At 46.0% G+C, this 16,172-nt stretch overlaps 1 protein-coding gene across 1 annotated transcript; it reads left to right on the forward strand.

The window, feature by feature from the left end:
* Positions 1-13,215: 13,215 nt before the first annotated feature.
* On the forward strand, positions 13,216-15,647 carry SNAI1 (snail family transcriptional repressor 1). The gene is made up of 3 exons (XM_075347855.1): positions 13,216-13,352; positions 13,524-14,042; positions 14,663-15,647. Exons 1-3 carry the CDS (start codon positions 13,274-13,276, stop codon positions 14,842-14,844), a joined length of 780 nt encoding a protein of 259 aa, XP_075203970.1. The 5' UTR covers positions 13,216-13,273; the 3' UTR covers positions 14,845-15,647.
* Positions 15,648-16,172: the final 525 nt, after the last annotated feature.

The following is a 16,172-nucleotide window of genomic DNA, read 5'->3' on the forward strand; positions in this document are numbered from 1 at the left end:
TTTAACTCAAATGGAATGAGAATTCTATACGAATCGACATCTTGCATACAGAAATGGTATGATATGAAACCCACGAACACACGCGCACACACACACTGCTGGTAACGCATATGGCGCTCATTTAACTTTGATGCTCAAAGTGGCCACTGTCAGCTGCAATGCGCATCTGGACTCTGGACAGTATACTGTATCTTGCTGCACGTTGTGCAATATGGTAGGTGACACGTTTGCACAAGCATCTGTGATACGTCGTCGTAGGTCCTGCAATGTTGGTGGAGGGGTCGCATACACCTGCTGTTTGATGTGACCTCACAGAAAGAAGTCCAATGGGGTCAGGTCAGGTGAGCGTGGAGGCCACACCACGCAGACACCATACCCAATGACTTGTAGGAAGGTCTCCATGAGGTATCACTTCACGTCCGCAGCCTTGTGAGTTTTACACGTTCTAATCATAGCATTTCTGTATGCAAGGTGTCAATTCGTATTGAATTGATGATGTCTTACAACTTTGTAATTCACCTTTTTTCTCTCTCGTTTCGTTTTCAAAATAAAAATGCTAATTCCGTTGTTTTCCACCAGGTGGCGCTATAGGTGGTTTCATTGCGTAGCACATGGCTACTTTACTATACCTAGACACCACTTCTATGCCTATAGCTGACGCTGTTCTTAAGCTAATGGCGGTGGACAGGATATGGACACTGTATATTATGTATCTGGACTGATCCATTGTACACAGGATATGGGTGGACACACTGTATAATTGGTGCATGTGACCAATATAAGGACCGATGTAAGTCAATGTGGCCCAAGTGAAAAATTGCGGTTACGTATAGGATCTTAATCAGCCATCCTAGTCTATGGGTTTGTGGGGAAAAAAAATGGATTGGCACTCAAATGGCATGTCCATGTTCAAGAACGGCTGGATAGGAAAAAGCAGAGAAATGCATCCGAGAAAAACCTGATGAAAATTGGACTAATTTCTGATGAAACGCTGCTGACTCTAATGGAGCTCAGATGATTTGGTAAAAAAAAATGATAGTTCTAACTCAGTTGACGAAGAAATGGATCACATACAGGTTACTATCCATGGGCCGTGTGTCTGATGGAGCCACTGCAATTAAGATGGGAAACTGTATTTGTCCTTTTTAATATATTTTCAAAAGTTGATGTACAAAACGGATGTCAGAAGTAAAACTATGGATGACGACACTGATGAAAAATGAATACTTCTATATGATCTGACCCATCGGTGTGCTGTCCTAGTTTTTCACAGACATAGACTTGTGTGTGGATTTTGCTCTAAAGGTACCGTCACACTAAGCGACGCTCCAGCGACCTGACCTGGCAGGGATCGCTGGAGCGTCGCTACATGGTCACTGGTGAGCTGTCAAACAGGCAGATCTCACCAGTGACCATCCCCCAGCGACGCTGCGCTTGGTAACTAAGGTAAATATTGGGTAACCAAGCGCTTGGTTACCAGCGCTAATCGCTTAGCGCTGGCTCCCTGCACTCGTAGCCAGAGTACACATCGGGTTAATAAACCACTTTGCTTATTTACCCGATGTGTACTCTGGCTACGAGTGCAGGGAGCCGGCACTTGCAGCGTGAGAGCGGCGGACGCTAGTAACCAAGGTAAATATCGGGTAACCAAGCAAAGCGCTTCGCTTGGTTACCCGATATATGTACCTTGGTTACAGCTTACCGCAGGCTGTCAGAAGCCAGCTCCCTGCACATTCAGTTGTTGCTCTCCTGCTGTCACACACAGCGATGTGCGCTTCACAGCGGGAGAGCAACAACTAAAAAATGGTCCAGGACATTCAGCAACAACCGGCAACCTCACAGCAGGGGCCCGGTTGTTGCTGGATGTCACACACAGCGACATCGCTAGCAAGATCGCTGTTGCGTCACAAAAAACGTGACTCAGCAGCGATGTTGCTAGCGATGTCGCTTAGGGAGACGTGTCCTTTTAGACTAGGATCAAATTCAGACGTCTGGTTTTTTTGCCTAGTCATGAACATCCCCATAGACTACAATAAGTACATTTGAATACATTGGTAGAACACATAGGAAAATAGGACATGTGCAGCTGTATAGCATTAGGACAAACTTGAGAAATTTCCGCCATTGGGGTTTTTAAATTTAAAATGTAAAAAACAATGAGACAACATGCACAAATAAAAAACACTTAGCACGCAGATATCACATCAGTGCACAATCACTAACTGATTTGCATGGAGTGTTTTGGGACTTTTCTTAGTTTGCAAATCACAGCTAAAAGAATACCTCCTGTGCCAATTATTGATTTATGCAGAAGAGGTAATAAATCCACTGTCAATAGTGAAGAATCAGATTAAAATCCAGACACCGGCATCCATTGGAATGTTCTTGTGTAATTACCTGTTGTCACCACCAGGCGGCAGTGATGTCACAGCTTTTCTGATCTCGTGCCTAATGTCAGGATGTGCGTCTCAGGTTGGGGGAATCCGTTTAAGCTGAATGTTAAGTTTCTTAAGAAATGTATGTTGAATTACAAGATGTTTCTGCTCTGTCCCTTCTTAACACTTAAGGCCCCGTCACACACACAGATAAATCTTTGGCAGATCTGTGGTTGCAGTGAAATCATGGACATATTGTTCCATTTGTACACAGCCACAAACCTGGCACTGATTGTCCACAATTTCACTGCAACCACAGATCTGTGTGTGACAGGGCCTTTAGTTTAGTTAGTGCCGGTTTAGCAGAAGTTATGTGCAGCCAGATACAGAATTTCATGGAGTTAGACCATTTGTTCATAACCTGACTGGGGGGGGGGCGCATATAATAATAATAATAATAATAATATTTACTCACTTATATAGTACCTTTAATTACACAGCCCTTAAGATACATCAGCAACACTTTTCCCATTGGGGCTCTCAATCTACATTCCTTATCAGTATGTCTTTGGAGTGTGGGAGGAAACTGGAAAATCCGGAGGAAACCCACAGAGAACATACAAACTCCTTGCAGATGTTGCCCTTAGTGGGATTTGAACCAAGGAACCCCATCACTGCAAGGCTCATTGGTGTAACGTGGGTACCTGCAAGATATAAGGGGTCCACTTCCTCCATAGTAGATGGAATTGTGCATTATGATGAGCTTTGGCACTGCAAGGGCCTATATATTGCTCCTGCCTCTTGTGTCTGCTCCTCGTCTGACTCTGACCTGGCTCTTTGCTGACAGCCCAGTTGTGGTTTGCCCGGGTCATGGTCAGCCCTTTGGCTGCAGTATAAGTGCTCACACCACCATATAAATCTGAGGAGTGCTGTCCAGTTTTTTTTATTAAATAGCACCCAGACCACTTATTCGGGGGTGGGGTGGGGGGGAGGGACTGGAGGGAATCACTCAGTGAAAAAAAAAAATCTCAGCATGAAGAAATCCGAGGAGATTCGCCCATTCAAGTCTATTGGGGTGTGGACAGCATCGGACTGCAATTGGGAGACTGTTGCGTGTAGTCCAATATCTGCAAGCTCCTGGAATGGAGAAGATAGACATTTTGTTCTCTATGAGAGAATTTATGGCCGTCCTAATAGGTATAGAGCTTGCAATAGCTAGTTTATACTAAATCCCAATTTAGTGTATTTTCATAGATTGCTGTACAACACTTTCACCACTAGGTGGTGCTGTTGCTGTGTCACTATGAAACTTTGTACCAGGATTTGAGCATCATCATTATTATTATTTATTTCTAAAGCACCATTAATTCCATGGAGTTACATACAAAATACTTATACAAGAAGGAGTTACATACAGAATACATATACAACTTACCATAGACAGACTGGTACAGAGGGAAGAGGACCCTGCCCTTGTGGCTTTCATTCTACAGGGTGAAGAGCAAGGAGACGGTTAGAAGTATAGATAATAAAGGTGAAGGCTTACCTGTTGTCCTATATAAATCAGCGCTAAATGAAAATATCAATCACCTGTGCTAAGTAGTCGTTATTTACATCACTTTTATAACTATTACTTGAAAAAAAACCAAACAGAGCCTATTAGGCCATGTTCACACGGTGCATTTTTGCTGCAGCCAAAATCTGCTCTTTGACAGTAAGGCTATGTGCCCACGGGCGCTCGTACCTGCGGATGTATCCGCTGGTACGAGCGCATGTTTCCCGAAGCTGCTCGCTGGCGAATGCAGCTATTTTTAGCTGCGAGATTCCAGCGGAATAGCTGCAGGAAACATGCGGACATTCATGTGAATTACCTGCGGACGTCCCGGCCTCTATCTCCATAGTGGAGGGCCGGGACATGCAATTATACATTCGGATGCGGACATCCGCAGCATGTTCGGCAGCCGCACTTTCCGCAGCGTGGACACAGCACTCCCCATGTCCCATAGGATAACATGGGAAGTGACTGTACATGCTAAAACCTGCGGATTTATCTGGAAAATCCAGAAAAATCCGCAGGTTTTCCGCGGCAAAATCCGCAGAAACAAGCTCCCGTGGGCACATAGCTTTAAAAAAAACAACCTGTTTCTAAGAAGGTTTTGCTTAGTTGTTTTTTTTGTTGTTGCGTGTTTTGGCTGTTTTTTGTCATTTGTGCATGTTAGTTTTATGCAGCAAAAATGCAGCAGTTGCTTTTTTTTCACTTTCTCATTGCTTTCAAAGGTGAAAAAGTGCTGGAAAAACACTGAAAGAATTGACACGCTGATTATTTAAAAAAACGCAGCAGTTTTTCATTTGTCAAAGAAAAAAAGCAAAGTGTGCAGGAGATTTCTGAAATCTAGCTTTTCCTGATGCTGTAAAAAGCAGCTTTTATTGCATAAAACTAATGAAATAATGCCACAAAGATGCAACGTTTGAATACAGCCTTGTAGTTAATTGAACCCGTCGGACACTGGTTTTGCCAGTCCAAGGAACAAAGGCGTTTCTTAAAGGAGATCTTATAAAGGATCAGAAAACAGAGCTCTAAATGCCAGTGATTTTAGCCTAAAATGCACAGTGCACCCTGGGACCACAATCCACAACTGCAAAAGGAAATTTGGATTGACACTTCCATAAATAAAATCTTCAAATTTTATACTGCTAAATTAAAATAGGATATCCTCCCAAATAAAGCCACTTTGACGCATTTATGGAGTTGTCGTCCTTAAGCGGGCTTCACACGCAACGACATTGCTAACGAGATGTCGTTGGGGGTCACGGAATTCATGACGCACATCCGGCCTCGATAGCGACGTCGTTGCGTGTGAAATGCAGGAATGACCGTTAACTATCAAAATTACTTACCTAATCATTGGTCGTTGACACGTCGTTCCTTTCCCGATTATCGTTGCTGTTGCAGGACGCAGGTTGTTCGTCGTTCCTGCTGCAGCACACATCGTTACGTGTGACACCGCAGGAACGAGGAACATCACCGTACCTGCGGCCGCCGGCAATGCGGAAGGAAGGAGGTGGGCGGGATGTTACGGCCGTTCATCTCTACCCATCCGCTTCTATTGGGCGGCCGCTTAGTGACGCCGCTGTGACGCCGAACGTCCCTCCCCCTTAGAAAGGAAGTGGTTCTCCGGCCACAGCGACGTCGCTAGGCAGGTAAGTCCGTGTGATGGGTCCTAGCGATATTGTGCGCCACGGGCAGCGATTTGCCCGTGACGCACAACCGACGGGGGCGGGTGCTTTCACCAGCGACATTGCTAGCGATGTCGCAGTGTGTAAAGCCCGCTTTAGTCATAGAGTATCTAAACATTGGGGTGTATCCTGTCAATAGGATATTGTACAATCATATCAAATAAGCTAGAAGTGAGAAAGAAGAAGAAAAGACGTCATAAAGATATAAACTGATTTTAAAAAAAGAAACGTACGCCAGTATGATATGGGTAAATTCATAATGCCATAAATATTAGTATAACATATAAATATAAATAAATATATATACGTATAGATATATATATATATATATATATACGTATAGTTATATATATATATATGAAACTATATATAGTTATATTTTGGTACAATCTATATGCTAATATTTGTGAAAATATGCACTAAACACTATTGATATCCAAAGCAGCATTGAAACGCTTCTAGGGAGGTGGGTTTTACAAGATATTATTATTATTATTATTATTATTATAGTGCCATTTATACCATGACACTTTACAGGGGTACACATAGTAGGGACAAGAACAATCATCATGAACCATACAAGGCACAGACAGGTACAGGAGGATAGAGGTCCCTGCCCACGAGGGCTCACAGTCTGCAGGTAGTTGTATAATATATGTGATGGATGGGGGCTCGCAGAATCCGGTGTGGACAAGGGGCTGCTGCTTTGGAGAGGTTTCGCGATATTTGTCTACACTAAATTGAATGCTGGGGATGACCTTAGGCAACGTAAAACGCTGTCCATGTTCAGGCGTGGGTCTCCAAATCTGAACTTGCCAGCCCCATATGTGCCTGAGTCTGTTGAGTTTGGGTCACTCGGTCAAGCAATCAGTCCATATATGACGGGCCGTATATTCCATGGACATCTAATTTTGGCCTAGGGTCTTATGCAGAAGTGCGTGTTCTGTGCTTTTTACGGATAGTCCACATACCCATTGTAGTCTATGGAGCTGCTCACATGTTTGGGTTTTTGCCGACCAAATGGTCTACAAAAAATCACAGACGTCCGTTTTTATCGGAATCGTGGAACAAAATGATCCATTCCATTCTATAGGTCCATGACCAGCGCACTAACAGGACAATGGCCATCGGGGAAGGTATCCAGCCCCAGTGGTTCCCAATGAAAGCTAACCCTTTTATCATAGCTTTAGTTTGGGCAGCTGTCTGATTTTAGAGGACAGCACTAGTTTCTGTGCCATCACCCACATCTCATAGGAGGGGCTGAAAATGGGCAAACAAGGCCAGGGTCCTTTATTGTGATGCAGCAGTTTGATCTTTTGCGGTCCCCTCTTTTGTCCACATGCCTGATCTGTAGCCCTTCTGCAGTTGTCACTTTGGATCTTAGAGGTTTGTGTATTGGGAGGGGGTCAGGAATATTCTTCTTGGGCCACAAGCTAAGAGGGTTTCATCTAGGGGTTTATGCTCCCTGTATATAAACTGTATGCACTCTCAGAAAAAGGACACCGTCATTTCCCAGCCACCCATGGACAACATGAGAGACTCTGCAAAGTTAAAAGTGAGCGGCAGGAGCCAGGATCCCTCTGGGTCTGCTGTCACCTGTCCATACTGTAGTGTCAGAGGAATGCACAGGGGTCAGGTGGCATCTGGCCGACACGTGTGGGCCTGTCTGAAGGACAACTTTCCTAATAATCCCAGCACCAGGGAGAGTTGGGGGGGCCCAAGATAAAAGAGCAGCCCCCCACATCCACCGACTGCAGCAGCAGCTCCAGATCTTTCTAAATATTTAGGAAACGAGCAGATCTTCCCACGATTTTACCATGTTTCTTCTGGTACATTCACACCCTACTGAAGATTATGTGAAAGGGGGGATATTTCTGCAAACCAATGACACATTCACAGAAATGTCTGATCTATCTTCCAATAATCCCGAAATTCTAAGAATCTTAGAATCCAGCAAGTGCGGGGTTATAGGATAATCCATAATTTCGGAAAAGCCATAGCAAAGGGAACCAATCCCAGGCCATATATGTGAGGCTGAGAGCCACTCATTCCTCTGATGGATCAATACTGTGCATTTGGATCAGTATTATGTGACTGATGGATCAATACTGTGCATTTGGATCAGTATTATGTGACTGATGGATCAATACTATGCATTCAGATCAGTATTATCTGATTGTTGCCTAAACTTTAGACCTCTTATACATGAGACACACTCCAAATTTTGGACCCAACCACCATGTTGTTGTTGTGGGTTTTACCCATTGAACTTCACAGCAGGCTAGGCCTCTTTTACCAAAAAAGCAAGTGCAATTCATTGTCTGCAGTGTAAATAAGGCGCAAGTCACAAAACAACACAACCCGGGGGCAATGAGCCTGCAAAGAGGGGAATGGGCGGAAAGAAAACTATTAGGAGAGGGCAGGTTCCTGCATTGTCTCCAGTAAGGAGCTTCCACAATGGAGTTTTGTAATGGTGACAATGTGTGATAATTCTCTAAGGGACCCCATGTGGCCTCCCCCCTGACCCTGCATAGTCATCAGTGGTCCCTTCAAGATTATTAATGCTGGTTGGATATGTGTGGGTCACTGGTACTGGGGGCTCGGGTATAGGTACATGGGTATTAATAGTGTTGGGTGTGCAAGGCTGAGTGATCGGCGATTACTGTTTAATAATAATAATAATAATAATTATTATTATTATTATATGTTTCCTTTATTGGTCCTGTGTCTTCAGTTTCTATTTTGGGATTTGGTGTTAGTAGTGTTAGGGGCACTTTGCACACTACGACATCGCAAGCCGATGCTTGCGATGCCGAGCACGATAGTCCCTGCCCCCGTCGCAGCTGCGATATCATTGTGATAGCTGCCGTAGCGAACATTATCGCTACGGCAGCTTCACATGCACTCACCTGCCCTGCGACGTCGCTCTGGCCGGTGAACCGTCTCATCATTAAGGGGACGGGTCGTGCGGCGTCACTGCGACATCACACGGCAGGCGGCAATTAGCAGCGGAGGGACGGAGCAGAGCGGGACTTAAACATCCCGCCCACCTCCTTCCTTCAGCATAGTCGGCATGAGCTGCGGTTAGCAGGTAAGGTGATGTTCCTCGCTCCAACGGCTTCACACACAGCGATGTGTGCTGCCGCAGGAGCAAGGAACAACATCGGACCGTCGTGTCAGCGTAATTATGGAATTCGCCGATGCTACACCGATGATACAATTACAACGATTTTGCGCTCGTTAATCGTATCATCTAGGATTTACACACTACGATGTCGAGAGCGACGCAGGAAGTGCGTCACTTTCGACATGACCCCTCCGACATCGCACCTGCGATGTCGTAGTGTGCAAAGTGCCCCTTATTTGCTCTGATTTTGTTAGTTTTGGGGGCTCAGGTATAAGTAGGTGCTGGGTGATAAAATATAAGTGATTATTGTTATTATTAGTTTTATTATTTGGTCCTCACTTATTGGTTCTGGGTTTGCAGGTATTATAAGTGCTGGGTTAGTATGTATGGATGCCATGTGCTCAGATAGCTGCTGGCCTGGGTGATCAAGGGTTAATTTTTTATTATTATTATTACTAATATTATTTGTTAATTATTGTTATTTATTAATGTTATGTTTTTATACTTAGTTCCGAATCCTCAGTCATTGGCTCTAAGTTTGTGGGTATTTTTAGGTCTTAGTGCAGGGTGCTCTGGTATTATTAATGTATGTATAGATGCCGGGTAGGGATGAGCGAGCATGCTCAATCAGGTATCGCGGGTGCTCGAGCGCCATGCTCAAGTCCCCACCCATGTTTTGTGGCTGTTACACAGGGATTGCCTACCATACACCATGTTGGCTATTGTCATTACTGTGATTGGACGGCCACATCACATCGTCAGGTCTAATATGAAACTTGTGGGCACGATGTTCGTCACACTGTCCTCTGGAAGCAGTTCAGGGAGAGTTGATGGAGGAGGGAAAGCTTAGATTAGAGCGGGTTTATGCCTTTCATGTGGCACTAAAGAGTGTTTTTAACCTTTTGTTTAACCAAATAAATAATTTAAAAAAATGGTGTTGGGTCCCCCTATTTTTGATAACCAGCCAAGGTAAAGCAGACAGCTGGGGGCTGATATTATCAGGCTGGGAAGGTCCATGGATATTGGGCCCTTCACAGTGTACAAAATAGAAGCACGCAGATGCTCCAGAAGTGGTGCTTCCATTAGATGCTCCAGTTCTGGCACTTTGCTGGCTCTTCCTGATTACCCTTGTGCGGTGACGATCAGGGTATTATTTTTTTGTGTTCATGTCAGTTGTGTAATGTCAGCTGGCATCAAGCCCTCTAGTAATGGAGAGGGGGTCTATCAGACACCCCCATTACTAACACAGTAAGTGAAAAGAAAAAAAAACACACAGACACAAATAGTTTATTTGAAGAAAGACTCCCCCCCCCACTATCCCTCGTTCTGAGAATGACGCTTTAGGGGTCAGTTCTGGTCAGGCAGCGCTCTGCGATACCCGGTGACTGTACAGAGTGCCTTATGAGACGTTCTCAGAATGAAGCCCCATAGATTGTACTACAGAATCGGTGGACGTCATGGGAACACCATGGACTATGTCGGAGCTGCAGAATTTTTTTTTAAATAAATTGGTAACCGAGGCACTGTCTTTTAATTTTATTTCGTTAACTCTCTTTTCATCTTTCAGATTCCCATTTGTTGACTACGTCAGATACGGTGGACTACTTTGCATCTTCATGGCTTTTTTTTTTTTAAATAAATTGGTGAACGACAGAAAAATAAAGTATTTTTTTCCCTGTGTCTTTTTTTGTTTTCAATTACTGGGTTAGTAATGGGGGTGTTTGATAGATGCCTCTCCATTACTAACCTCAGGTGACATTTCACAGCTGACCTCAACCTCCCAAAATATTACCCCAATTGTCACTGCACCAGAGCAATCAGGAAGAGCTGGGGTGAAACGTCAGAACTTAAGGCCCCTTTACACACTGAGACTTTCTAGTGATCCCACCAGCGATCTCGACCTGGCCGGGATCGCTGGAAAGTCTCTGGTGAGCTGTCAAACAGGCATATCTGGCCAACAACGCAACAGCGATACGGACCTGCAGAACAACCTCGCTGGTCGTTGGGGACGTGTCACACAGCAGCTATTTGAAAGAGAAGTGGCTAACAAAGTCGTAACGGTGTCAAAAACACCGATGCATGCTGCGCAGCGGGAAACAATGGACCAAACAATGGTCATGAAAGATTTCTAGCGATCAGCAACCTCACAGCGGGGGCCAGGTCGCTGATGCGTTTCACACACTGCAATGTCGCTGGGTAGGTCGCTATTACGTCACAAAACTGGTGACGTTACAGCAATATCGCTAGCGATGTTGCAGTGTGTAAAGGGGTCTTTACGCATCTAATGTGATGCGCTAATTCTGGGTTGCCTGGAGGCTAGTAATTTTAAGGCCCTGTCACACACAGAGATAAATCTGCGGCAGATCTGTGGTTGAAGTGAAATTGTGGACAATCAGTGCCAGGTTTGTGGCTGTGTACAAATGGAACAATATGTCCATGATTTCACTGCAACCACAAATCTGCCAAAGATTTATCTCTGTGTGTGACGGGACCTTTAGGCTGGGAAGGGACAAATTCCTTTGGGCTTCTCAGCCAGATAATAGCAGCCCCCAGATGTCTTCTTTATCTTGGCTGGCTATAAAAAAATGGAGGGAGACCCCACATCGTTTTTTAAAGTTATGTATTTATTTAGTTCTCAGTATCAACCGGGGAGTCAGAGATGCATCCAGGCATCTTCCCCATGCTGTTTCCATCCATTTCAGCAATTTTCCTGCCCCAGCAACCCTCCTGGTAGGGTCTTCTGGAAAATGATTGAGTTCCCCATTGACTTCCTTTATACTCATTACGTTAATCGAGCCTGTCCGAGCGTGCAACCAACTCGATTCGAGTAACGACCCTTTGTACATTTTAGTGTTCGCTCATCACTAATGCTAGGTGATCAGGTATAATGGTATGGGTGTATGTATAGATGCTGGGTTGTATGATTGTATGAATGATACTCAGATATAGGTGAATGATCGGGTATTATTAGTGTATGTATAGATGTTGGATGATCAGAAATTATTAGTGTATGCATGATGCTGAGTGATCAGGTGTCTGTATGTATTATGCTGGGTGATACAGTATTAGTGTATGTATAATTCTGCGTGGGATGGTGCTGTGATATCATGCACAGGTTTGTGATGTTAAATGATGGGGCTGGGCTATTATGCACAGGTGTGTGATCATGGATGATGGTGCTGGGCTATCATGCACAGGTGTGTGATGATGGTCATGCTCAGGTGTGTGATGATGGTGCTGGGCTACCCTGCTCAGGTGTGTGATGCTGGTGCTGGGCTATCCTGTTCAGGTGTGGGATACTGGTGCTGGGCTATCATGCTCAGGTGTGTGATGCTGGTGCTGGGCTATCATGCTCAGGTGTGTGATGCTGGTCCTGGGGTATCATGCTCAGGTGTGTGATGCTGGTGCTGGGCTATCCTGTTCAGCTGTGTGATGATGGCGCTGGGGTATCATGCTCAGGTGTGTGATGATGGTGCTGGGCTATCCTGTTCAGGTGTGGGATACTGGTGCTGGGCTATCATGCTCAGGTGTGTGATGATGGTGCTGGGCTATCATGCTCAGCTGTGTGATGATGGCGCTGGTTTATGCTCAGGTGTGTGATGATGGTGCTGGGCTATCATGCTCAGCTGTGTGATGATGGTGCTGGGCTATCATGCTCAGGTGTGTGATGATGGTGCTGGGCTATCATGCTCAGCTGTGTGATGATGGTGCTGGGCTATCATGCTCAGGTGTGTGATGATGGTGCTGGGCTATCATGCTCCGGTGTGTGATGCTGGTGCTGGGCTATCATGCTCAGCTGTGTGATGATGGCGCTGGTTTATCATGCTCAGGTGTGTGATGCTGGTGCTGGGCTATCATGCTCAGGTGTGTGATGATGGTGCTGGGCTATCATGCTCAGCTGTGTGATGATGGCGCTGGTTTATGCTCAGGTGTGTGATGCTGGTGCTGGGTTATCATGCTCAGCTGTGTGATGATGGCGCTGGTTTATCATGCTCAGGTGTGTAATGCTGGTGCTGGGCTAGCATGCTCAGGTGTGTGATGATGGTGCTGGGCTATCATGCTCAGCTGTGTGATGATGGCGCTGGTTTATCATGCTCAGGTGTGTGATGCTGGGCTATCATGCTCAGCTGTGTGATGATGGCGCTGGTTTATCATGCTCAGCTGTGTGATGATGGCGCTGGTTTATCATGCTCAGCTGTGTGATGATGGCGCTGGTTTATCATGCTCAGGTGTGTGATGATTGCGCTGGTTTATCATGCTCAGGTGTGTGATGCTGGTGCTCCGTTTTCCTCTTCGCTCTCTCTATTTCTGGCAGCACTTCAGCACTTTCTGCAGACTCCTCCGCTCCAGGCACCTGCTGGAGGAGGGGGCGTCTCCGTCCTGCCCCGCCCCCTGCCCGCTGATTGGCGTAGCGCTGACAATGCCTGTGACAGGGGCGGTCCCCGGCCGGAGGCTGCATATTAGGCAGCGCGGCGCCGGGCAGGACAGTGCCTTCCCGCTGCCAGTGCCCACGCCGCAGCCGCCTGCCGACACCATGCCCCGGTCATTCCTGGTAAAGAAACACTTCTCTGCCACCAAGAAGCCCAACTACAGCGAGCTAGAGAGCCAGACAGGTAAGGAGCAGTGTGCATGGTGCATGGTGCAGCCCTCTAAGGGACCAAGCTCCCAGCATACAGCCCTGTACCCTGTATATGGGAGCTGCTAATGCTGAGCACTGATGAAGGCATGTCTGGTAATGATGTGAGTGGATAGAGTTGTGATGTTGCTGTCCTCCTCTCTTGCAGTTTACATATCCCCCTTCCTGTATGACAAGTTCTCCATCCCTGTGATCCCCCAGCCTGAGATCCTGAGCACAGGAGCTTACTTCCCACCTCTGGTCTGGGATACTGGCTTACTTACAACGTTCTTCACCACTGAGCCTGACTACAGCAAATCTCCCATCTCCACCTCCAGCGATGACTCCAAACCCCTGGACCTCACCTCCTTCTCCAGCGAAGACGATGAGGGGAAGACGTCGGACCCCCCTAGTCCTGCCTCATCCGCCACAGAAGCCGAGAAGTTCCACTGTAACCAATGCAGCAAGTCTTACTCTACGTTTGCCGGACTCTCTAAGCACAAGCAGCTGCACTGCGACTCGCAGACCAGAAAGTCTTTCAGCTGCAAATACTGTGAGAAGGAATACGTCAGTTTAGGGGCCCTAAAGATGCACATCAGGAGCCACACGCTGCCCTGCGTCTGCAAGATCTGCGGGAAGGCGTTCTCCAGACCCTGGCTGCTGCAGGGACACATCCGGACGCACACAGGTAAGGACCTGCTCCATTGATCAGGAGGGGTAGGGCGAAATTTGGGGGCTTTGAAGAATATTGCATCCCCGTCCCACCACCCTCGTCCTTCTGTGGCGCACTATTTGAATTTTCAGATGGCCCCATAATAATAATTATTATTTATTATTATAGCGCCATTTATTCCATGGCGCTTTACATGTGAAAGGGGTATACATAATAGGGACAAGTTTAATAATCATAAACTATACAAGACACAGACCGGTACAGGAGGAGAGAGGTCCCTGCCCGCGAGGGCTCACAGTCTACAAGGGATCATGATGAATGTGGGTCCCCGGCGGCTTTTAGGGCTGTTGCACCTGTTGGTGCGCCCCCCGCAGACCCTCCGCTGCCCGTGGCTCACATTCTCATTCACCTTCAGCTTTTATTTCACATCCTCTTCATGTGCTAAAGACATTGTGGAGTAAATGACCAGTGGACGCTTCCCATTAGCATCTTATACAAAGGGATGAATGACAATATAATTAAGAACCTTCTTAGACTCGCACGTCTTAATTCACACTGCGGCTGCCACGTTTTCTAATTTTCCGGTTATTAATGTCGTTCCTTTTTTCTTTTTTTTTTTTTTGTGTTCTGACCAGGTGAGAAACCATTTTCCTGCACGCATTGTAACCGGGCATTCGCCGACCGCTCCAATCTCCGCGCTCATCTTCAGACCCACTCGGATGTGAAGAAATATCAGTGCAGGACCTGCTCCAGGACTTTCTCACGTATGTCCCTCCTTCACAAGCACGAGGAGTCGGGCTGCTCCGGGAACCATTGATTGAGCGCGTTCTTGTGCACGAGAGACTGTTACAAAGGGTTATCCCAAAATCCCAAGTGCCTTGGCCGACGGCTGAGCGCAGCAGGCGCCGTCCCGTGTGCTTTTTGGGGTATCTATGACACTTATATTATGCTCTTAGGTGCTGACTGTGATCCAGAGCCTCATCGCCAGATCTGGGGACACCTGCTCCATGCAATATTCCACTGTGGTCCTCAAAACCCAAAACGCGTCAGGTTCTAAAAACCAAATTCCTTTTTTTATGGAAGCAGAAAAGGGCTATTTCCTCTATTTTTGATGAAGGACGGAGACAAAAAGTGTTAAAATGCATTGCTATTTTTTGTGACTGTACATAGCTAGATTATATGCCAAGAAGGTGTTACTCCGCAGCGCCGATAACCCACTTACGGGGCAGCTGCAGCGTTAACAATGATCAGGATAAAGCGAGCCGCTCGCGGTCACCAAACAACAATTGTGTTTACAGAGCTCTCCAGCACCTGTTAATTCGACTCTTAAACAACTGCCTTTCATGAGATCCCGCATTAATAGCGAGCAGTTGTCAGCCGATACAATGGGTGCTTGTGAACGCCGGCCCACGGACAGGTGGATGCCAAAAACTTGCTATTTATGTGCAGGAAAAAAAAGTGTCAATTCTGTTCATGTTCTTTCTTCCCATTCTTTTTCTACATAATCCGTACAGATGAATGTTTACATTTCGATGGTACACTGGTATTTATATTTTTTATTTTCCACATTTTGTACTGATGAAACTTTTATAGCTAAACACAATTTATTTGATATGAAATAAAAAAAAAAAACAAAAACAAAACTAATTTATAAAACTTTTTGGTTTGGATATTTTCCTTTTCTTGGTGGTTCTGAACGTTTTGGATCCATGGTAAGAAGAGTTTTCCCAGCTGCAGATAAAACAGAACTGTGCTTTACTCACCCTCCCCAGGTCCGGTGCTGAGTCTCCACCGCTGCATCCGGTGAGTTAAGGCCCTGCCACACACAGAGATAGATCTGTGGCTGATCTGTGGCTGATCTGTGGAATTGTGGACAATCTGTGCCAGGTTTGTGGCTGTGTACAAATGGAACAATATGTCCATGATTTCACTGCAACCACAGATCTGCCAAAGATTTATTTCTGTGTGTGACGGGGCCTTTATTGTCATGAACTTGGCCAGACTGGCTGCAGCGCTGTCAACATTACATCACCACTGCTGCTGATAACGCACACCGGGAGCAACGGTGGAGGCTCAGCGCTGGACCTGGGGAGAGTGAGGAAAGCACAATTTGTATTTTTAAAGAACCGTTCAGATTTTTTTAAA

The sequence above is a fragment of the Anomaloglossus baeobatrachus genome, chromosome 5, assembly GCF_048569485.1.
Source record: "Anomaloglossus baeobatrachus isolate aAnoBae1 chromosome 5, aAnoBae1.hap1, whole genome shotgun sequence".
Lineage (NCBI taxonomy): Eukaryota > Metazoa > Chordata > Amphibia > Anura > Aromobatidae > Anomaloglossus > Anomaloglossus baeobatrachus.

Bases quoted from the DNA above. Each gene is read 5' to 3' on its own strand.
- SNAI1 (XM_075347855.1), top strand. From the start codon at position 13,274: ATGCCCCGGTCATTCCTGGTAAAGAAACACTTCTCTGCCACCAAGAAG. The intron at 13,353-13,523 runs GTAAGGAGCAGT...CCTCTCTTGCAG, and splicing joins CGAGCTAGAGAGCCAGACAG to TTTACATATCCCCCTTCCTG. The intron at 14,043-14,662 runs GTAAGGACCTGC...TGTTCTGACCAG, and splicing joins ACACATCCGGACGCACACAG to GTGAGAAACCATTTTCCTGC.